At 44.2% G+C, this 23,099-nt stretch overlaps 1 protein-coding gene across 1 annotated transcript in view; it reads right to left on the bottom strand.

The window, feature by feature from the left end:
• NTRK2 (neurotrophic receptor tyrosine kinase 2) overlaps positions 1–23,099 on the bottom strand; it is a 326,056-nt gene that overhangs the window by 124,331 nt on the left and 178,626 nt on the right. The window contains exon 11 of the mRNA XM_063080630.1: positions 15,981–16,169. Coding sequence (XP_062936700.1) covers positions 15,981–16,169 — 189 coding nt within the window. The remainder of the gene's footprint in view (positions 1–15,980; positions 16,170–23,099) is intronic.

Genomic DNA, 23,099 nt, shown 5'->3' with positions numbered 1-23,099 from the left:
TTATTTTGTACAGATCAAATCACATAAGATGAAATTCCAAAAGAAACTTAAGAATTTGTGGGTAGGAATGAAATAATATCCCAATAATTCTGTATACCATGAATACTAATTTATACAATTAACATGCTGATAATTTTGCATTATGCTACCATGTTTTCTCTGAGGAAAATCAACTGGGTTAGTGAACTTGATTTTTTTGAGTAAACTTTCGATGCAATTACAGTTTCTAATCATTTTGATACTAAATTATTAGAAGCATTGAGGCTAATCTGACTCAGTTTGGGAATTTCTGTATTTTGTTGATTATATGGATTACAAAATTTGCCAAATTACTAGTGGATCCTTTTCTCCTCGAATAATAGGGTTTAGGAGTTTTCATATTTTGGTAACTTCATGAAGTGTTTGTGAAAAAATACATCTGTTCGTTGTTGGCCTATTTCATTGTGTCCAGTGTATTGTTAGTACATGGGGAATCCTCAACTCACAGATGGGTCAAGTTTCATGTTGATTATGTAGAAAGGAGGACCATTTCGTCATGGAGACATTGCACTTGTGCTTACAGTGCATGACTATCCCTTAAACGCCTTTTCAACCCCCACGCTACTGTACTCTCCAAATCACAATTCCCACACCCTAGCCCATCACGAGTGAAGTATTTCCATGTTTACAAACCTGTAATAGCTTCACGCAGACCAAAGAGGGTAGCAAAATATCAGCAAAGGAGGGAGGGCCGAGGTAAACTCACCAGCAACCCACTTGCGAGCCTGTCCCCAGGGAGCTTGTCTCCCCATCTCACCCAGATTCAGGGTCCTTCTGGAAGAGCAGTGACCAGCAAACTCTAACGTTCATTCAACACATCGAGGCTGTAGGGGTGCTTCGTAGCAATGCAGATTGTCTGGTCTCACCGCTAGCCATTCAAATTTGATAGACATGGACTGTTATACAGGGATTTTGTTTTTAAGAAGCATCTCCAGTCACAATCACACATACACACAAGAACAGCAGGGACCACACAGAGAGAAACACAGGTCTCAAAGCCTTTGCTTGCTAGTGACTGCCGGCAGCCACCCAGCTAGCTATAAGAGGCAGGGTTATGGGCAAGTAGATGCAAGTCTTCTCCAACAACGATGGACCAGGGTTGGTAGGGTATTGGAGAAGAAATAAACTGGGCAAAGTCTGAAACAAAAGGCCACCAGTGATTTTGTCCCTTCACCTCCCAAAGCCATGCAGTGGCCATTCAGGGGACTCTCCCTCAGCAATGAGGGCCTTGAGACAAGGTCCTTTATACCATTTGGAATTATCCTCTACTGTATTGTCTGTCATAGGCTGTTTAGTATACAAACAGGACTTTTCTACTAAGGGAGGGAATTTCAGGACTTAAACTACGGGCAAAATGAGAAAGTTGCAGATACATCATCTCATCAGTTAAATTAGCTAAGGTTCCAATGCAGGGCCAACCCCGTGGCTCACTCGGGAGAGTGCGGCGCTGGGAGTTCCATGGCCGCGGGTTTGGATCCTATATAGGGATGGCCGGTGCGTTCACTGGATGAGTGCGGTGCAGGCGACACCAAGCCAATGGTTGCGATCCCCTTACCGGTCACAAAAAAAAAAAAAAAGTTCCAATGTAAACTGCCTTACATCCCTTGTGGGTCAGTGTGTGTGTGTGTGTGTGTGTGTGTGTGTGTGTGTGTGTGTTGGGTGGAGTGTAAAAGAAGACGGAGTGGAAGACTAGAGAAAGGCAGAAAGATGGGCACTAGCACAGCACATGGGTTAGGAAACAGACTGTGCAGTCAAACTGTCTGAGTTCAAATCCCAGCTCTTCTACTTTATAACTGCGTGTCCTTTGGCAAGTTGCTTAATTTTCCTGTGCCTAATTTTCTTCTTCTGTGTGATTAAAGTAATGATAATACCTATTACATAGAGCTATTTGTGTAAATTAAATGAGATAAGTATGTATAAAGCACATCGCACAGTGGCTGGCATATATTAACTGCCTAATAAATATTAGTTATTATTGTGTTAGTGATAAAATAAAATATTGGTTGCTGAATTCACTAATTGAGCTCTTAGCTTCCTGAATATTTTACTGCTAGATTAGCCAGCACAAGTTTTGGGGGTATAGACCTTGATTCTTTCAAAACTTCCTTATTAGTCCCCAGAAAGAAGCCGTCTGACACTTCTAAAGGGGCTGGTCCCAAAACAAAACTTCTCACCCTTTGCTGGAAACTTCTGAATTTCCTTTTGACAACAGGCTCTCTGTTTATCTTCCCGATCAGCCCCTTCTTGCTTCCTGAGCCTCAAATCGTTCTGCGACCACTGCTTTTAGTTACTGAGGGTACACTCTGCTCTAGCTTTTCCAAAATTGCTCTGCTTTTCGTCTTCACATCCCTACTCTTTCTGATTTCCTTCTAGAAGCCTCTATGGGCCTCTCTTGTTGCCAACCAATTCTTCAAACAAAAGTCACCCGTGGAACTTCAACATTAGGCCTGAGAAATTATCCTCTCATGATACAAAACACAAGGCATCAAAATACCTGAAACCCAATTTACAAAACCAGACAGGAGAATTCTCAAAATGTGAATGACTTGCAAGGTGGGATAGAAAGACTGGAAAAGCACTTCAAACCCAACAGGTCAGGTAGAGCTGCAGGGGTAGATAATATGCACTTCAGTTGCAAAGGTCGCTACCTTCTGCTCCTACCAGAATCAAAGGCAAACTTCGCTGATCACCCACGCCTGAAGCTCAGTGGCATGGAGACACTGATTCTGCACAGTGGGTAACGTCTCCCATTCACTCGTGTCCTCGGTTCCCTGCCCGTCTACTATGCACCTGCAGTGTCTTGGGCACTGTTCTAGCAGCCAGAGACACCAAAGCACTTGTTTGTTCATTGAACAGTCCGTGATTAGGAACTTACAAAATCGTCAATAAGTATTTATTTCCATCTGCGATTTCCGATGTCACTCAGTGACTACGGCTACTGAATTCCCGGTAAGACGTGACTTCCTGATTACACATTCATCATCTGACAGAGACAGACGACTCCACATGCCGAGCCTGATCTGAACTTTTGTTCTCACCTCTTCTGCCCCCTCCCCATCCTGAAGTTACATTGTTTAAGGGCCCAGATAGTCTCATTAGTCAGAGATTTGTTTTATTTCATCTCACCGGGAAAATTTTCCATACTGGCGAATGTACCTCGGTGCATGCAAAAACACACACAACCCCCACCCCAGGGGAAGCAAAGGACTCATCAAATTCTCTCTTTGGAAACATGTCAACCCCTTTTCTCTGAAGTCTCATTCGAATCAGTCTTTCCCAGCTGCTCTCCGGCTCTGCTCCAATACCCCAAAGGGCTGGCCAGGCCTGCAGCTTTGTGCTGATGTACGCCCAGAGGTTCAGGGGGCTTCGAAATCTCTAATAAACAGTATTTTGATTGCATTATTATTTGGACTGCAAATGGATAATTCATACTGCAAAGGCTGGTCTTTTCTAAGTTATCAAGCTAATTAAGAGAGTAAACACTAGGTCAGAAAGAATGATTCACTTTAGATAACCTCACCATTCTAAGGCATCTGCACTCCCCAGGCCTAGGAAAGAATTGTTCTGCCATGTTTCTGGAGAACACGTCTCACTCTACCTATTAAAAGACAAACATTAGGTACTGGTCACTTTTACAAACCTGTGTAAGCATATGTGCCTGTCACAAAGTGAGTGCTCAAAAATATCAGCTTCTTGATGTTTCCCCGCTCTAGGAAGTTCCTCGATGCATGCACGGAAGAATGTCATTTAGCAGAGCCAACTCATGTTTTCACTAAGACTCCTGAAAGCTCTAGAAGAATTTTGATCCCTTTCAATTGGCCAGTTTGGAAACATGGACCCTTGCACAGAAAACCAAAGAATGAGACGTAGAGGGTGAGCTGGAGAAGTCCTTGTCCGTTCTCCGACATGCTCACAAGATTGGTGTCAAGACTGGTCCCATAGAACGCTGGTGAGAAGGCGTCACCAGCTGCTGTGTTCCCCTGGCCTCCCTGGAACAGGATTACCCGGGCAGGTGCTGCCAGCACCTCAACCCTCTCAGCATCACATCGTCTAAGGAAACTCAAACACTGTGTGCACCTCAACGCTCTCCTGCAGACACTTGGTGATCTTTGACTGTCTTTGTTAAGATAAATATCCAGTTCATCTAGGAAATGTGATGTGCTAATTGCAGAGTGAAGTCACTCAAAAAAGAGCCCGAGACCTATGATGCACAATGTTTTTTCTAGGATTTTCTAAAATAAAACAAAATAGGCAAACTTTTCAGAGTGGGATTGGCAAAATAGAAAAGTGGGATTTTACATGATTTTAATTAGCCAAAAATAAGGGCTCATTATTCATGATTATTTAGTATTACTAGTAATGATGTCTCTACTGAGAGAGAAAACATCATGGTGCTCCAATGAACCTGTGTCAACCATCACACGGCAGAGGGGCCTGGTGTCTGCCTCCGCCTGGCTCCTTTCTCCTTCAACATTAAGTTCATTACTGGCCATGAGGCATTCCCCAGGCTTCGTGTGGTTATCACACTCCAGCACACCTAGGTAAACCCACATGAAAGGTGCAAAACTGACACTACGGTCCCTCTTGCAGAGTTGGAAAAACGGTAGGCATTAGTTCTAGAAAAGCTGGGCAGCAACACTCGGTAGAAAGGGCCCTGACTTCCAGGGGGCCAATCTGCAATCCGAACAGAAACTCCCCCACCTGTTAAAGGTGTCATTTGGGTTGGTTCTTTCTCCACCTAACCTTTCCCTTCCGAGCCTCAGTTTTCTCATCTGTGAAACAGACTAATAATATCTATCCTGCCACATGGATAAGTATTATTTTTTTTAATGTGAAAATACAATCCATGGGACCTAAAAAGCATCAGATATGAGTTGTTTAAAAATAGAGAATGCAGGCATTAAAAAAGATGCTCGTGGCATTAAGGAACAAGCTGAGTGACAACGGAGTGTTTCAATCTCAAATACTGCAATTTTAATTTAGCAAATGTAACACTAAATCTGCAAATGTGGGGGAATAAAGCAATATCTAACAAAATTTTTAAAACAATTTCACTCATTTTGAAAGTTCATCCAATGTTTTCCCCCTAGATAATTTCTCAAGCTTATTGAGAAGTTCCCTGCCCTGTTCTTTTGAAAAGAATATCTCTCTGTCCTTTTTTTTTTTTGGGGGGGGGGCAACCTTGTCCACTTTCTCACTCTGGAGAGTCACATACAAAAAAAAAAAAAAAAAGCAGTGAGAAGGTGAGCATGTGTGTCTCTCAGATACTTCAGTAGACAGCACAGGATCCGTAATGCTGGGGACACTGGGGCAGGCTGATAAAAGGGAGTCAGGGAATGTATTTGTAGGGGCAGATGGGGGAACTCGGGAAGGGAGAGAGAGAAGAGAAAGGAAGGAAGGGAAAGAGACCATCAGCCGAGCTGCCATGTATACAACACCAAGCTTTGCAAAGGCCAGAGGTTTCCATGGGATCCAGGCCAGCAGGAGCCCTAAGTCCAAGGCTGGGCTGGGGCAGGGGACTAAGACTCTCTCCTTGTGCAAAAATTTAAGGGACACCACAAATTCAGTCATTGAAATAAATAATTGTTTCGTGCAATATAGAGGGCCACAAAAAATATTATACATTGTATAATGATAAAATAAAATAAATGAACAAATAAGATAAAAATACAAATGAGTACAAATATCCACAATAAAAAAAGATATCAGAATTTCAAGGAAAAACAGGATCCAGCCCTGAACTTGCAGGACTCACCTCACACACCTCACCCTAAGCCCAGCCCTATCAGGATTATGCTGTCTTTGTTTAACATTTTGATATTTTCTTCATAGTCCTTTTTGCATTTATTTTTTATCTTCTAATATGTTTCTGCACCTGGGAGGTGGGGAGGCTGCATGGGAGCCGCACAGGAGCCGGAGGGGACAAGGTCTAGGGGCCATTTGTGGTGCTTTGAGGAGTCTTAACACTGAATTATATCGTCCAGTCTAAGAACAATTATTAGTAGGTGACAAAAGTAGGCAACGGAGACCACAGATCTGACGCTCTTGTCTTTATTGTTACACGCGTTTGGCTCTGAATGACCAACTACATCACAAATTCAGTACAATGATCTCATTTTCATGAACATGTCTATATGATAAAGAATTCCAAGCTCCATTAGTCACTCCTACATACATGTGGACAAGCGCTGGAGTTTCTGAACATAGTAAGAGAATGCACGTCACATGTCAGGTCCACTCTCTTGCATCAGAAATAAAGGTAAGCAACATTTAGCAATCAACAGAGCCCCTTCCCAGTCCCACTCCAGCAGAACACGGTGCGGGCACAGAGGGGTGAACTGCTGGCACCAGTGCTGCAAGGTGGCAGTGGTGCCCAGGAAGCATGAGGCTCCTTGGCCGTAGCATGGACGTAGGGACACCTTACAGAGATCACAGTAGCACCTAGATTTGGTGCCCATTAGCAAAAGGGTCTTATTGTGGAAAATCCATACTCACCCACACAGTCAAAGTCCCCTCTCTCCACAAGTGGACACATGGTGTGGGGACCCTATAAACTAATCCTCCAACCAAACAAGCTACTCTCAGATCCCTCCCCACACACTGAAGCTCTTCTTCATGCTGGGACAGGAAGAGGCACAAAGCCCTTGATAACACGATCTTCTCAAAGAGAACAAAAGAGAATTCTGGAATGTTAACACCAAGGACTATGCCAAGGGATCAGCTATTAGACACAAATCTGGCTAAGGCCCACCTTAATTAGAAACTTAGGATGTAAGAGCAGACAGTGGCAGGGAGTTCACACAAGCCCAGAGAGAAGCGTGCGATGCTTCAGCAAGGAGCAGTAGTCTTATTCCCTTTGCCACTTGGCCATTGTCTCCCTCCCCAAATCTCAGGAGTTCAGGAATCCAAGGCACAGCTACCCATCGCCAATATCTTACAAGTAAAATGACTGTTTTCCTGTTTCAAAACCACTGTCTATGGGAGTACATGTAAGGTTCAAAGAAATAAAAAACTTTACATGTAAGTAGAGGAATTTTGCCATCAGCTCAAGGCTCTGAAGAGGGTAAGAAACACCCTTTGGCAGCACTTGGGAAAGTTAAGAGCCTTTTAATCAGGTTCAAGGAGCTCTACGTATTCACAGTTGTTTCTGTACATGTAAGAAAATATCATTAATGGAATTAGAAACTAGGAAAAAACGTGATCATTAGTATCATAGTTCCCAAACCCTAACACATAAAGAAAAGGAGGGCAGATGGATGAAAAAATGGGCAAATATATTTATGTTTATGACAGTAAACCCCAGATAGGGAAAAATACGAGACCGGTTAGTTCAGCTGGCCAGGGTACTCTATGAACAGAAGGTAAGAACATGAGTCCTGTCCCTTGGTAGACCAGTTACTGTCCCTCTGTTCCTTAGCAATAGACTGAAGCCCAACGTTATTACAAAAGTAAACTCTTTGGGAGCGGGGGTAGGGGGCTAAGTATCGGGCGAGGAAGTCTACATGGGTCTGAAGATCCATCATCCCTGCAGTTCAGGTGGCTGCCCAGTGGTGCCATCCTTGCTCATTTTACAAGTGGACATACCAGGCAATCTCCTCTAGTGAGGACATTCCCTAAAGCGGGGAACAGCTAGGCTAATATAATTACATAGTGCAGGGCTCTATCCTGTCCTGTCCATATCAACCTCTTTACTGGAACTTTAGGAAAATGGCGCTCAGTCCAAACGCCATCATTATCTGATAATGAGCGTGGGCTCCACTCTAACGCACCCAGAAGGTCAATGGCATGGTTAAATAAACGTGCTACATAACAGCAGCAGGGTAAAAAGAGTGTTGACGTCCACCCACGTGCGACTTCAGCGACAGAAAAGAATAATACAGAGACTAGGCCTAGTTATTGTTTTCTTTCCGGGATTCCCCTCTACCTTTGGTTGAAAACCACACAGATCTAATCTGCTACAAATCACAGGGATCTACTTGTTCTGGACTCATTTTCAGAATCTGTCAGCTTCAACATCACTGTGCAAAATACCAACACTGACATACTATTGCATGTCATCTATTGATAGAGGTCCCCTTGCCAGAACCCCAGTCTAGGCCCAGATGCTTGAGACACCAGAAAAGGGAGTCGATCAGTGTGAAAAACCTGGCATCTCTGAGCAGCTAAGTCCATCCAGCTAGGTAAGGCTGAATGGCTAAAAGGAGACTCCAGCTCATCAGAGGTCCTCACACAGCCCGGGGATCCTGGGTGGAAGAAAAGGCAACCCCAAATATTGGGAAACGTATCAGATGTAACCAGCCTGGTCCTTTAAGACCCAGCACACCCAGCTCCTGGCTAGCTAGGGTGAAGAACAGAGGCGAAAGGAATCAACTGCCTCAACAGCAAAGTACAGCTGGAGTCATCTGCATCCCTGAGCGAGAGTCCCCAGCCGGCCTTGTCACAGCAAGGGAGCCACTCACTGCCCGAGTCTTCCCAGCCCACAACATGAGCCTCATCTGCTCCGTGATATTTAGGATCCCTCTACACCAGACCTCACATGGCCAGCCACGGCCAGTCCCCCAGCTCTGTCTTAACCCCTGTGCTCCAACAGGCAAAAAGGAACTATGACACTGGGAAGAGTATACCCAAGTGTGCTTTCTACAGACGTCCCAGCACCATCCGCCAAGGTGAACCATTACTACAGAAATACGTACAAAGCCCAGGACAAATAAAGGCAAGGACACATATGGTTAGACTTTGTATTATAAGAGGTTAAAAGGATGTTCATAAGACTGATGACATAAGAACGCCCTATGTCAAAATATCAGCTGCTGGGATGTTCTAACTGCTGGGACTACAGGTGATTTTTAATTTCATCCTTGCATCTTAAGCTTTTCCAAAATTTCTACTATAATCTAATATTATTTATTTTTTTATTTTAAAATATCTCATTTTAGGACACCTGAAGGCATTTGGGGTGATTAAGACTTAATTCTGTCCTACTAGCAAAAATCATCAGGCCTCCACCAATTAGGGTGACCAACTCATTGTGGTTTGCCTGGGACTGTCCCAGTTTTAAAAATGAAGGTTGAGCATCTCAGGAACTGCTTCAGTCCTGAGCACAGCAGGGTGGGCAGGCAGGCTGGTGCTCACGCGCGCTCTGTGCTGGGGCCACACGTGGTGTCCTCTCGCTCTCCCTTGAGCCCTGCCCCGGCGAGAGCACGTGCACTCTCAGCAGAAGGAGTCAGACCCGCAGAGGCCCAGGACCTGCCCTGCCGGGCCACCGCCCCTCACTTCCACCCAGAGCTCAGCCACTGCCTCTGCAGGTGATAACCAGGCTGAACTGAGAAGCAGTTCTTGCCCCGAGTCCTTCCTGTCTCTGGTGTCGAGCAAAGTCTTCTGCCCGCCTTTCAAGAGAAGAAACGATGACCAAGAAGAAGAAAACCAACGCAAGCCACAGCGCTGGCCTCAGGATCCCCAGGGCAGCCTCACTGAGCCTCGGCAAGGACTGCCGGCCACCAGCCCCGCAGGACACCCTCCCAGGCTGGCAGAACTAGCAAAGAGGAGACTTTGCACTTCACAGGGACAGAACCTGCACTTTGTCACAGTAGCTGCCATAAAGGACAGGACGTCATGTCCAAGAGACACGGCCATGGCGCCATCTCTGCTTAACTGTGGGGAGCGCTCAGCTGCCCAGAGCACCCGGGCGGCGGGGCTCCTCTGCAGCATGGCAGGCTGCCCTGCACAGTGTGCGCTGAGCCCCTCCTGGTCCACAGCCTGTGGCACACGCAAGAGACCAACCGGAAACGAAAACAGGGCTCAGCTTGATGGGTTCATCTGCTGGTACATACACTCCAGTCAGGCTGGGCCTTGGGAAACACCCGGAACAAATGCCTGAGGAGCCTCCATCTGCTGGCATGCTTCCAGCACATCACTGGTGATTTGGTGAAATTGAACTAAAATGTCTGATGTGTGCAGGATTCACAATTCCATCTCGGTTGGCCGATAATGTGGAAGGAAACACAGTCTTCATGAAATTACTATATGTGTCTCCCCGACCTAAATCCATAATTGGTTTTTCCTTTTCAGCCATCAAGTGTAGGATGGAAGTGTTTTCTCCAGAAGATCTAGGTGTCCTATACTCGGGTGGTTTTCCTTTTTTGATAACAAAAAATACCACCCAGTGGTCAAATGCTAATAGCAAGATTTTACTTAGTTGTGAATGTGCTTGAAACCAGCTTTCTAAGAAGTCTTCATCTCAGTGGAGTTTATAGCATAGCTTACATTTTAAATGTAATTATGCAGCATGTATTCATTTCCTTTATTCTAGGGAACTCAAGTTGCTTTTTAAAGCATTATTTGATAGCTTCTTACCATCTCCTTTGGAGCTGAAAGGGAAATATAATATCAAATTGTTGTTGCTAGCAATAGGGGCTACGGCACCAAGAGGGACAGAGAACTGTACTGGAACCTACAGAATGCCAGCAATGAGCTTTGAAGATCCCCACGGCATGAGTTGTCAACCCTGTGCGCCATAAACGAAGCAATTTCTAAGGCTCCTAAAATAACTGCATTCTCTGTCTTAAGAGTCACGCTGGGCAGAGGGACTTAGCTTATTTTTAAAGTGCAGGCCATGGCCTTCAAAGGGATACAAACAGTTCCCAAAGCAGCTTTTATTAGGCCAATTAAATTCTTACAAGAAAATACGCTTTTGAAAGACAAAATTAATAGGCAGAGGACAAGAGAAAGTGCTAGAGCAATTGTTTCTACCTGTTTTTAATCCTATCCCTAACCATCAAAATGGATCATAGTTATGTGACTGCACTGAAGTTTGCAGATAACCTCGGGTAATCCTCAGGGGGTTTGATCTAATGAGCTCCTGGGGTCCTGGATGTAATTCAGAATTTTTGCTCACGTGTCCTCAAAGTAATGCTGCAAATATGTTCAAAACCTCTGCAGTTCTGTGAAAAAGATCACTTCCGTTCCCTCCCCTGGTTGGTAAGACAACAGCAAAGTGGACGTGGGAGTTGAGAGGAGCAGGATGGTGCCCTGTGTAATATTTTTACCTCCTGTTAAAACGCTTTCTCCCTTTGTAACGTCTTGTTGCCCTAGTCCTAGCTGGTTTGTGAATCTGTGCTTATCTATGCAATTGCCTCATAAGCATGCAACCGATGGGAACACGCGCGCGTGTGCGCGCACGTGCGCACACGCGCGCACACACACACACACACACACACTTACTTGAACTATATATAATACCTGGAGAAGTATGGCACATTCTGGAGGAAATCAAAAAATATCCATTTCATTGGAAATGAAATAGAAGTGGGAAAAAAGTCAGAATTCTTTACCTGCATCTGCCACAGGAAGTTACCAGCCCTAGGTATACACAGAGGGCATGCTCTGCAAGGCCAAACACATATAGGTTCACATTTAGACACAATTCTAATGTGACTTAGGCCTTAGGCCTAGGACCCTAGCTAATTTACAAGGCTGCTCTAGGAAAAACACAATTCAAGTGAGGACAGTAAGTCAGTGGCATTTGCTCCGGCAGGAGAAGACGTTCCCACCCTTTGAGAGAACCCATGATTGCTGATGGGGGTTCTTGCTGGTTAGCACGTCTTGCTTTTTTGTTTTGTTTTTGTTTTCAGCTCAGAAGGTATGTTTCCATTGTACCCTGTCAAAAACTTTCTCTGCAGTCAAGGAGAGTCTAGCAACACAGCTGTCCTTGAGCCGTGACTGTAAATCCTACTGGGAAACCACCCCGTGCTGTCAGATGACATGGTTTTCGGACACGTCTAAACAGACTAGTTGCATTAAAGACCAACTCCAGACTTGATGTTGCTGAGCTCATCAGCTCCATCTTGCCATCCTGATTGATCGAGGAGATGGGTCTATAGTTAAAGTGGTATAGTGCTTTGAGGGGTTAGTCATTAGAGCACACTGCTTTGTCTTGGGAAGGCAACTTCTTGCTTGGCTAGGTTATGGAAGCTAAGGAGTGACGTCAAGATCTTGTCTGGCCAGAATTTGCAGATAACCATAGAACTCTTCTCCATCAGGCATGGATTTAGCCTCCTTTAGTTCCTGCAGTGACATAGGAGCCTCCAAATACCAAATTATTATCAGGCGGTCTTGGGGGAACCTCTGGGCCCTGCAATAAAGTAGACAGACTTGCTATTGGAAAGCGCTTGGGAGCAATTCAGCCCTGTTCAGATTGCTCTAAAATCCTGCAAACTATCTCTGGACTATGAAAACCTCACATAGTTCCTGATAGTGAAAAAGTACTTCAGGGGATATAATTTATCACCATCCTTCACTGAAATGATCTTATGCGTCATTTAAAGAAATCTCGTTTGATCATGTTTTGTTTGTTGTTTTGTTTCTAAAGCAAAGCTATGCAAGTATTCAGGCTGTATCACTGTGCACAAGCCACTTCTGAGCATTATCTGTAAAATAAGGTGTTTGTGTAAATTGATCTTTAAGGTCTAATTCAGAGGAGGACTAACAGGTGGTAGACTATGGATCAAACCTGGCTCAGGCTGATGTATTCTTATTTACCCTACCCAGTGTTTTAAATCTTGGGGACTTCACATAAAATAATAAATACCTGTTCTCCTAGGAGAAATTGGAGTATCTGGTAACACCAGGCCCATGCTGCAGCATGACCTTCACTTCCCCACATTATTTTTCTGATCCAGCCTAATCCCTGTGGGTAATCAGGGTTCAGGACCCCTGCTCTAACCTATCCTATGCTAGTAGTGCCCATCACATTGCATTGTGAGTACAAGAGGATCTAACTATTGGCCTCCCCAAGGAGATTCCGTGTGGGCAGGGACAAATCTTTATTATCACCAACTCTCTGGTTTCTAGCACTGTAGGATTGCTATAGGTGATCAATAAATATTTAATGAATTGAACTTCACTATCTAGATCAGATTTTTGCAATTCAGTGAAATGATATGGGGATCACTCTTTGTAAGCTCACATAAATGTTCTTAACCAAATCTTTGAATAGCACACAGCTTTAGGAAAAAGAAATAAATAGGCTAGTTTGTGTCCCAAACCTCTGATAGATCCAGAGGCTGGTGGTGGTGTACCATCCATATGATATTTTGCTTTAAGCACATGGGAAAAGTTCTAAACTCTCTCTGAGATCTTCTTACATTTTTTTTTCCTATGTAACTTATGCATCTTCCCAGAAAAGCTCTTCTTTAGAGGTTCTTTGGAAGTTACATTGTAAAAAATATTCAATGAGATCACCTAATTGGAAGCTAATCTTCCAAAATATCATGGGCCAATAGCAACAGATCCCTCTGTGTGTCAGATCTATGCATTATAAAATATTTTAGCTTCTGAATTGACTAATGATTAGAATGTTCAAAAAAAGGATTTTTTAAAAAGCTTATTTCTGCTAAAATTGTTATCTAAATCTGCTTAAATTGGCTAATACAAATAAACTACTATATAGGCAAGTTTTATAGGAAAAAAGACAATGAAAAAGGCTACGAGTCACCTTTACTTGTTACCACTCTGCCAGCAATGAATGTTTCAGTAATATATAGCCACATCTGGTCAACATCTGGCCAACATCAAATATATATCATGTCCCATGCTACGAAGGAGTAGTTAACAGATAAAGTTCCTGCTCTTCAGGAGCTTACAATCTAACCTGTACAACACTACAGAAACACATACACAAGAGGGTTCTTACTACTTAACAAAAGGCAACAGATACATTGAAGATCGAGGAAAAATAAGTATGGGATAAAGAATGACATTTATGAATGGGTGAAGAGAAGGAAAGAAGTAAATTGCTTCTTTGTTCCCATTTCTTTGAAAAAGAATTCATGAAAGATGTGTGATTATAAGTGCTCTTAAAATCATGAAAGAGTATATATGGTATGGTGCCTGGAAAAAAAAATATTTCTTCCCTTATGAGATGCCGAGTGACTGAGAACACCAGCCAGGAAAGGGCGGCTGGGTGCTGGGCCCAGTGAGACTTTAGGAGGAAGGAGCAGCCAAATGGAGAGTGAATGGCCTGGAGACTCGGGTAGAAGCCAGGGCTGAGGAGGGTAGAAGCCAGAGCTGGGTCTCCCCAGCTTTCCTCCAATTCCTTCTAGGGGTGGCACAGAGTGGCTGAGCCACAAAACCAAGAGTCCTCTGAAAATAACCAAAATGTCTAATCCAAAACCTTTGCAAGAGTCTTCACGGACTCTAGGTTAAGAAAACGACCTTTGAAAGCTTTCTTTTAGGACTTCTAAGGGAAGCAAGCACTTCCAGGTAGAACCACGACCTGGCAGTGTGTATACAATTCCTTCTGCGGGATTTCATTTGTCACTTTATTTGTTTTCTTGCTCATTTGTTCATTTTTTCTTATGGGACTTGTTGGGCTGATGTTATCTATGTGATTACTCAGCTCTACTCTTCCACGGACAAAGGAAAGCAAACTTTTGGAGGGAAGGTTGATTCTAGTCAACCCCAATTATAATACAGCCTCAGGCTAACTGTAGTCCATCCTGTGGCCTGGTACTGGTGGTGACAGAGGTGTCAAGGTACTCTATTCCTGGGAAGAGCACTCAGAATGATGGCAGATTCTCCCATCACAGCATCCTGCTTTATGCCAGTCCATATTTGACTGTTGTGCATGAGGGGCATTTCAAGGGTCTCTGGAGGGAGCTCACCTCATCAAAGAAGACACATTTTAAGCAATGCCTCCACTGATCTTGTTCATGCCACAATGACAGTCTTAGGATTAATAATGCCTTGATTTCAAAGCAAACCTTTTATTTCAAGGAGTTCAATATTCTTCATGCATATTACTCTAGTTATCTTGTCATATTACAAATTCAACTAAAACCCATGGTGGGGTCCAGCTTCATACATTAAAAGCTCACAAAACTGTTCTTCCTAAGAATTAAACTCGAATCCAACCTTAAACATACCTGAAGATAAATTTTAATGAATAGGAGGAAATCACAGGTGTTTCCTCATATATAAACAGATCTGATACCCTTCATCCCATGAGAGTTCTAATGGTAAAGTCAGTCCCCAAAGCCTAACCTTGCAATAGATCCACCTTACCTCTGAGACAGGGCAGGAGAGCAGTATTCAAGATGGGACAAGGACATGCAAATAGAAAGAAGACACCCACTCATCAGTACCAGGGAACCCCTAGGTCTGGGCCAGCTGATGTTCTAGCCCTCAGGGTCCCTTACTCATGTGTGAGAGAAGACCTGCAGTTCCAATGGCATAAGCCCATCTGTCCACTATGGTTTTGTTTTTTGTTGTCCTTAAGGCTATGTTTCAGTTTTTAAATTTGAACAGTGGCTCAGAAGATTGGATAAGGAGTTCGGAGACAAATCTCAAGCTTGGCGACAAAAGCTAATGGACTTATTTGGTTCTGAAAAAGAAAAGTCAGTGTACTTAACATGTACATCACCTGTCGCAATGTCTCTTCGCTGTTGTACCATCCCAACAAGGTCTCATGCTGGGAACTAGGACTGAACAAAGAATACAGAACTACCCAAATTGATACCACCTGCGTGCAACACAGGGCCTTCTCCACTCTCTGGAGTGCCTATTTTAATTACTTTCAATAAACCAAATTCAAATTACACCAATTGCCTGTCATCTATAACTGACATATGTGCATTCTAATGATACTTCTGGTTTCTATATCTTTTTCAAGATAAGTATGCCTTGATTCCAACTTCATGTTGACAAATGGTTTGGGGAAATGGATCCCAAGAAAAGTCAGTATCTGCCCACGGTTACCATCCCAGCAGGGAAATGCCCTGAGAATTCCATAAGCAACAAACTGAAGGATCTATTCCATGGGCTGCAAGAATACTCAGACATTTCACAAACCCCACCCCCCAGTCATCCTTGTCAGGGGCTCTGATAAACTCTGGCTGATACAGCTATGCAGCAATGAAGCAATAAGTATAAACAGCTGTACTTACATGTGTCTGGCTTGAGCTGACTGTTGGTGATGCCAAAGTACTGGGGATTTTCAATGACGGGGATCTTGGTCATTCCAATAATGACGGCATCGGGGCCGCCCTCTGAGGAGGACGGGGTGTTACTCCCATTGGAGATGTGGTGGAGGGGGCTGGCAGAGTCATCGTCATTGCTGATAACTGAAGCTGGGCCTGGGGTTGGAAAGAATATGGAGATTCTCATGTAAGTTTAAATGGCTTTACTGAGCTAAATTCACATACATGAAATCCACCTATTTAAAGCCTACAATTCAATGGGTTTTAGTATACTCACAGAGTTGTGCGATATCCACTATGATCTAATTTTAGGACAGTTTCATTGCCCCAATTAGTGCTCACCTCCCATTCTCACCACTCCCAGCCCAAGGCATCCATGAATTTACAGCCTGTCTCCATGGATTTGCCTCTGCTGGCATTTCATAGATCTTCTGTAACTGGCTTCTTTCACTAGCGTAATGTTGTTAGGTACAACCACCTTGCAGCCCGTATCGGCACTTGCTACCTTTGAATTGCTGACTAGGGCTTCACTGCGCAGATCTCCCGCATTTTGTTTATCCATTCATCAGTTGATGAACATTTGAGTTGTTTCACATTTTGGTTATTATGAATAATATTCTATGAACATTCATGTGAAAGTTTTGTGCGGACACATGTTTTCATTCCTCTTGGGTGGAACTGCTGGGTCATTGGTAGCTCGTGTTTAACATTTTGAGAAACTGCCAAACTGTTTTCTAAAGTGGCTACAACATCCTATATTCTTAACAGTCTGAGACTTCGAATTTCTTTACTTCTTTCTTCTGTAATTTAATATGCAGCTTTCCTCTCTGTTCTTTGGATGTCTCTAGTACACTACGTCATTGAGACTCTCAACATGAATCTGGGACTCTTGTTTCACAGGGCACTGAAAGTTGTCCTGGGAGTTTGCAGATCTCCAGTCTTTGGACAAGTCACTTACCTTCTTTGTACCTGCACATCCCCTTTCATTTTGTAAAATGTGCAAAATAATATCTGCTTGTTATTTTATGAGACTGGGATGAGACCAGTGATATGAAAATATGCTGTAAATTTAGACGGGCTTTATGAGCATGAATGACTATTAACTGTTACCAAATAAACTTTAACCAGCTGTCTAGATTTACATCAGTCTGTCCTGAGACTATATTCCTCTATCGCTGTATTCTGTGAGTACCTGCACCATTTTTGTCTACAAAATACTATCTCAATACTAATGGATTAATCCCATTGCAAAGTTACCTGCTCTGTCTGCCTTTAGCTGTGATATTATTAATAGAGTCATTACTTGGATGTCTTTATACTAAAGCAATAATCATAGTGCTTTTCAAACAAGACTGAAATTTTCTAGTCCAAAGTCTCAGCATGTTGATGTCCATACATACAGTCTACTGTATCTTGTGTAGACAGCTTATCCGTTGGCCACTAAACTCTTACTATTTGCAACCAAAATTAGATTCACAAAGGTAAAGGTCTGTGCAAACGCTTCAGAACAACAAAAGGCTGCCACAGGGCTTGGCAGATGCTCCGTCTGCGGGAAGTGGATAAAGCCCTAGACAGTGACACCCTCTCTGCAGTGCACCAAGTGGGTGCAGGCTCCCGTGGCAGCAGACTACTGGCCACAGCTGTCGGCAAAAACCAGGAGAAAGATGGGAAGAGAAAGGATAAGGAGGAAAAACAAAGCGGAGTCAAAAGGCAGAATCAAATGTCCAGCCAAGAAATGCCATGCCAGGGAGGGAAAGTGAGCCGCAGCTTCCTGTGAGAGGGAACACTCTTTCACCCAACCCCCAAAATGCACGTCCCCACACCTCCAGGCATTCTCTGCCTTTTCCCTCACACTTAACTATTTCAGTGAGAAGCACAGCAATTCTGAAAACAGACTTGTTTCTTCACACGGTGTTGAATCCTTTATGAAACACAATGATAACCCATTCCCCCACCTCCAAGGTCCATTCCCCCCCTCTATGGAGATTGTCACAGTTTGTAGTGATAACAATTGGATACTACCCAGCTAACTGTGCCTGAAACAAACTGTGCAGCAGGCAGCCAACTGCTATTAGAGGTAATTTTTAAAGCATTCTCTCAAGGGGATGTGCATTTAAGTTGCCTTTAATGATGCTCTCTGGCTTGATTCTGCAAACAGGTCCTCGGACAGCCCGTTCAGGAAGCACACAGCGCTCAGAGCAAAGGCAAGCCCAGCAGTCGTGCTCATCTTGTGCCTAGCTCACCTGTGTCAGCAAAGAGCGGATATCCTGCCAAGAAGAGCTGTGAAGACAAGTTCTTTCTCATCTCCCTAACCATCGCTGTTTTATGATTTGCTTCCTGGCAGGCCTACAACACCTAGATTCAGGCCAGCAATGGAAAATGGAGATGCATTATGCTGAGGTTTCTGCATCTCGTCAGTAAAACCTTCCCACCACTGTTTCCCTAGCTCAGTTCCCAGAGCAGCTGTTGCCTCCTGCAAGGTTACCAAAGCATGCTACCACCTAAGCTCCCCGAGGAGGCTGCACTCAAGGCTGCGCATTTCTCAATGGATTCTAGGCTCTATCTTTACCCCCTGAAATGCAGGATGTTATTTTCAAATCCTCCATGTGCTGTCAGAAGGCCAGAAAAATTTCCTTCTGAGCACCTGCAATGATTAGAAATGCACTGACCCAGTAGCCTTCTTCTCTGATTCTCCTCTGGCCCAGGTCAGGCTATGAACATCACAGCAGCATTCAATCATTTTTGAGGAGATTGGTACCTAGAAGACAATCTTGAGATTCCTCCAGGAATTCAGGCTTTGAATCTTCTGCCAAGTATACAGTGAAGCCCTCACTTAAAGAGTCCAAGCAAGACTCTTGCTCTCTGCCTGTCCTTCCCCACAAAAAGACACCCCTTCTTCCCCTGACCTCTGCAATTAAAACCCCTAGCTCTGATGTAACAGAAGGCAAACGAATGGGCTCCTGTTTGGGGGAAAGGAGAGGGAACTAAACGTAGAAGCCGTATAAAGCACCAGAGGTAATTTTTCAAAAGCCTTTTCACTTTGCCAGAAAGTCGCTGTTGACAAATCTGAGCAACACATGAACCTCAACAATTCATCAAGTGGAATATTAATTCAAGTGCTGTTTTCTTCATTATTGATATTCCAAAACCGGAAGATTGATATGGCTGTCAAGGTTGCAGGATTAAGCCCATTTTTCTACGAACATTTTGATATAATGAAATGCAGAGCACAGCAAGGTTAGGAAAGGGGGATGCTCTCAGTGGGGACAATGAATGTCTACATAATTTGACAGCAGCCTGTCTGTGCATATCAGGGATGTGTCTTTGTGTGTCTGTGCATGTGTCTGAGCAGATGCCAGGAAAAAGACAGAAGGAAAGTAAGGGGCACAGCACATCGAGTTACAAGAAATTCACACGAGGACTAGCAACAATGTATGAAAACACGAATGCAAAATTTTAAATTGCTATGTGCATGCACACTTGCTGAGTTTGGGGTAGGTAGTTCTAATCACTGAGCTGACAAATATGAGTTATGCCTGGAAACATTTTTAGCCCATTTTTATTTTAATATGTCTCAGGTGCAAAGAGTCGTTTTTCTTTTATTGGAGCTGCTTGGTAATATATCCTGCACATATGATTTTACAGACATTGCTAAGCCTAACTCAGACTTACCTTCCTGGGATAAGAATCGATGAAGGTCAACAGGGAAGGGAGTTTCCTTCTCTAGATATCAACACGCTATTAACATGAAGGGAAGGATTATTACTCTTGAGCAGCCACGTTAACCATACCTTTCTATTTTCTGCATTCTATGCTTTGACATCTGGGGCCCTGCTGGCACTGGAAAGACTGCCATTCCCAGGGTTGGCCAGTTCCCAGAGATAGTCAATACCTTGCTTGTATTAAATAGTATGCCCTTCATGTACAAACCCACCAATCCAGAGCCCACACCCCAGCTACCTTCCTTACCTGGCTGTCACCCTCTATCCACCTGCCTTAACCTCCAGGTTCCAGACAACTCAGGACAGCCCCTCTGCCCCAGAGCCCACTGAAATGACTCAAACTAGCCAATCCCAAGCCTCCAGACCCTGCCTCGCCCATTCCTTCCCATGGAAACAAAAAGCAAGGCCCTGACCCACATGTCCCCTCGCTCCCTCTGCCTCCTGACCAGCCCTGGTGCATCCCCCAGTGGCCCCCTATGGCATGGCATGTCCCCTCCTCTTGGGAACTGTGAGTAACAAGCTATCTTTTCAATGGCTGTCATCTCCTGATCTGTTAGTCCCACCATACCTGAAAAATAACAAAACCTATATTCTAACATGGCAGTTCCTCTGATGGACTGTAGCTGGAAGAAAATCCTGCAGAACTCTCTGCTCTGGCCTAACGAAATCATATTTCTGAAGCTTTCTGGGAACAACACCCTCCTGCAATGCAAACTGGCTTGAAAAATATTTAAATGGTTACAGTGATTTGCTATTTAGTGGAAGGAAGACCCCATCTTACAGTACTCTCCCAAGTTCATTACTCTCCCCCTGGACACACACACAAACAACACCCTACCCCCACCACACACACACCACAAAGCCCTAAAACAGGGCACCTGTAAGACTGCTCAGGCAAGATAATCCCTCTGATGTGTTGGCAAAATGGCTATGATCAACCGTATCTAAAATCTGCCCTGAGGAGCTGCCAAGAAGTCCTGAGTGGCTGAGCTGGATGTTCCAACTTTGCCGTGTCTCCCTCTCTCTTTGCTGGTTGAGAGCATCTACCTTGGAATCCACGAGGCCAGTAAGGTTCCGGGGGACTTATCCCCTTCCAGGCCCCATCCGGCCAGTCTGCCTGAGCCTGGATTCAGCCCCTTGGTCACTTTTGGGTCAGTGGTCAGACACTGACAGAGGCTGTCCAGCTGAGCAAGGCCTGACATCAGGTTCAAAAACAGAAAGGGAACAGGCTTCCTTCCATGGATGGGATGACCGAGTGGACAGATGGCTCAGATCCGGGTGCTCCCTGACGTTTGTACATTTCCCCTACTTACAATTTCACCCAGAGCCAACCTTGCTGCCGGAAGAAACACTAACCAACAGAGGCCCGCAATGGTCAGATCTTGGAAACCCACAAGAAAGATGTAAGACGGTCTGTCTGTTCAGGCCTTCCAAGCAGTTCCTGTTCATTGTCTCTGTACCCGTAGAAAATACTGAACAAATTAGAGGTCCTGGGAGATCACACCTGATTTCAAGCCTAATGATGAGATGCATCATCTGCATTCATGTGATAAGCTACACATTCTGCTTTTCAATTGTCAGCACAGAGTCTGAATACAAGGAACGGCAGGCAATCAAGCACAAATCACAGCGTCTTGACATTGAAATTTGTTTTGAAAGAAAGTGGTCATATGAACAGCTGATTTACCAATTCAGAATTCTGTTACATCTCGGTCAGTGGAAGAAAGCTAAGACTCAGACTCCTGCAAGCTTGACTATTCAGCCAACTATTGGCTGTATGGTGTAGTGGTAACGTAGTTACGTTTCATTTCTTTAACATTCTTAAAAATGTGTCACAACCAAGAACTCAGGTGACTGAGAGCGAGTCCACTTAGAAAACGCAAAACCAGTTACTGAACCCAATTAGCAAAAGCAATGCCTTTTCTGGAAAAATTCTAGGCCTCTTTCGTCAACAAGTCAGAAAGGAGGAACAGAGAAAATGCATCAAAGACCAACGAACGTAAAGAGAGTCTAAGCAGTTTCATCCTAGTTAAACAACATAAACTCATTACTTATCCAAAGAAGGAGTGAGTAACTACTTACCAACACCTTGTCTTGAGTTTACTTTCCCAAATCCAAACCATGAGAAATCTGAAAACCACAACAAAACATAAAATAAACTTCGAAAGAGAAGTGTAAACCAGAGGTAGTCAGCACCATCCTTAGTCAAATAACCCAACAAACTCTAAATTAAAAAAATAAAAATAAAGACAAAATACACTGGGAGCCAAAACTTCCTCTCAAATACCTGGAAATTAACCCTTGGATTTTTGTGTCAAGATTTATTTCTCATCCTGAGAACACAGAGTTTCAAATCAGACAAGAGACAGCAGCCTGTCATCAAGAAAAATAGGCAAAACCCAGAGTTAACAGCTCTGAGCTGTTTCCTTTTTTCTCACTTTCTTTCTCCCCTAAGTGGGGAGATCATTGCCGAGCACGGAATCATCTAACAGGAAAACCGCAGGGGTGAAGACACACAATGTACCCAACACATGCACATGGTTGGGAACCACAGCCTGAGACAGGCAGCAAAAAGAGGTACAGGAAATCCTGTGGGAGAGCTGACACTGGGCTAGGTGGGGCTGCAGGAGGGGAAAGGACACGGCCTCTGGCACTGACTCGCCGCGTGGTGGTGGGTGGCCTGCGGCAGCTCCGCGCCCCTCTAAGTCTCGGCATAGGCACAGGTAAGGCAAGGGCTGCCGAGCCTCTGGAGCGTCTCCGTGAATACAGCTCAGTGAAAGGGTTTGTTTCCAGAGCCCCACCGCTCCTGCTGGTAATTCCCACTGGGCTCAAAGTGACTTCTACAGGGTGGAAGGGAGACCCCTGGACATGAGACAGGTGAAGGGCATGGAACCCAGATAAGTAACTTGGATTCTCCGAGCTCCAGCTCTGTAGGGGTGTTTACAGGCAGCTGAGACAATAAACTACATAGAAGAACCAATTTAAGTGAAACGATGTACGTAAAAGCTCTCCCCGCACACAAAGACACCTTATAAAGTGGAGGTCGTGATTGTCACTTTTTCAAGTATGAGATCAAGCTTTCCTTCCCTGGTATCCTACAACTTCAGCCTTCCAACCCCTAAGCTCATTTTTACTTCTGATTAATATTCATCTGAATGCTTTTTCCAGGTTTCAGGAGACCAGATGAAAGCCTGGCCTCGATCCAAAGCCGAATAAAGATTCCTTTGCACAGAAGACACTGAACTTCGTTGACTGGAGCTGCTAGTTTAGTGAGGCAGGGTCGAACCTATAGACTTCTTAGTGATGACAAACCCCATTCAAAACAGAGCGCATTTTCCCGCTGGTTCCTTTTTGTTTTTCTATG

This window comes from Cynocephalus volans, chromosome 16 (genome assembly GCF_027409185.1).
Source record: "Cynocephalus volans isolate mCynVol1 chromosome 16, mCynVol1.pri, whole genome shotgun sequence".
In the NCBI taxonomy this organism is placed as follows: domain Eukaryota; kingdom Metazoa; phylum Chordata; class Mammalia; order Dermoptera; family Cynocephalidae; genus Cynocephalus; species Cynocephalus volans.
This window is presented reverse-complemented; position numbering and strand designations above follow the sequence as displayed.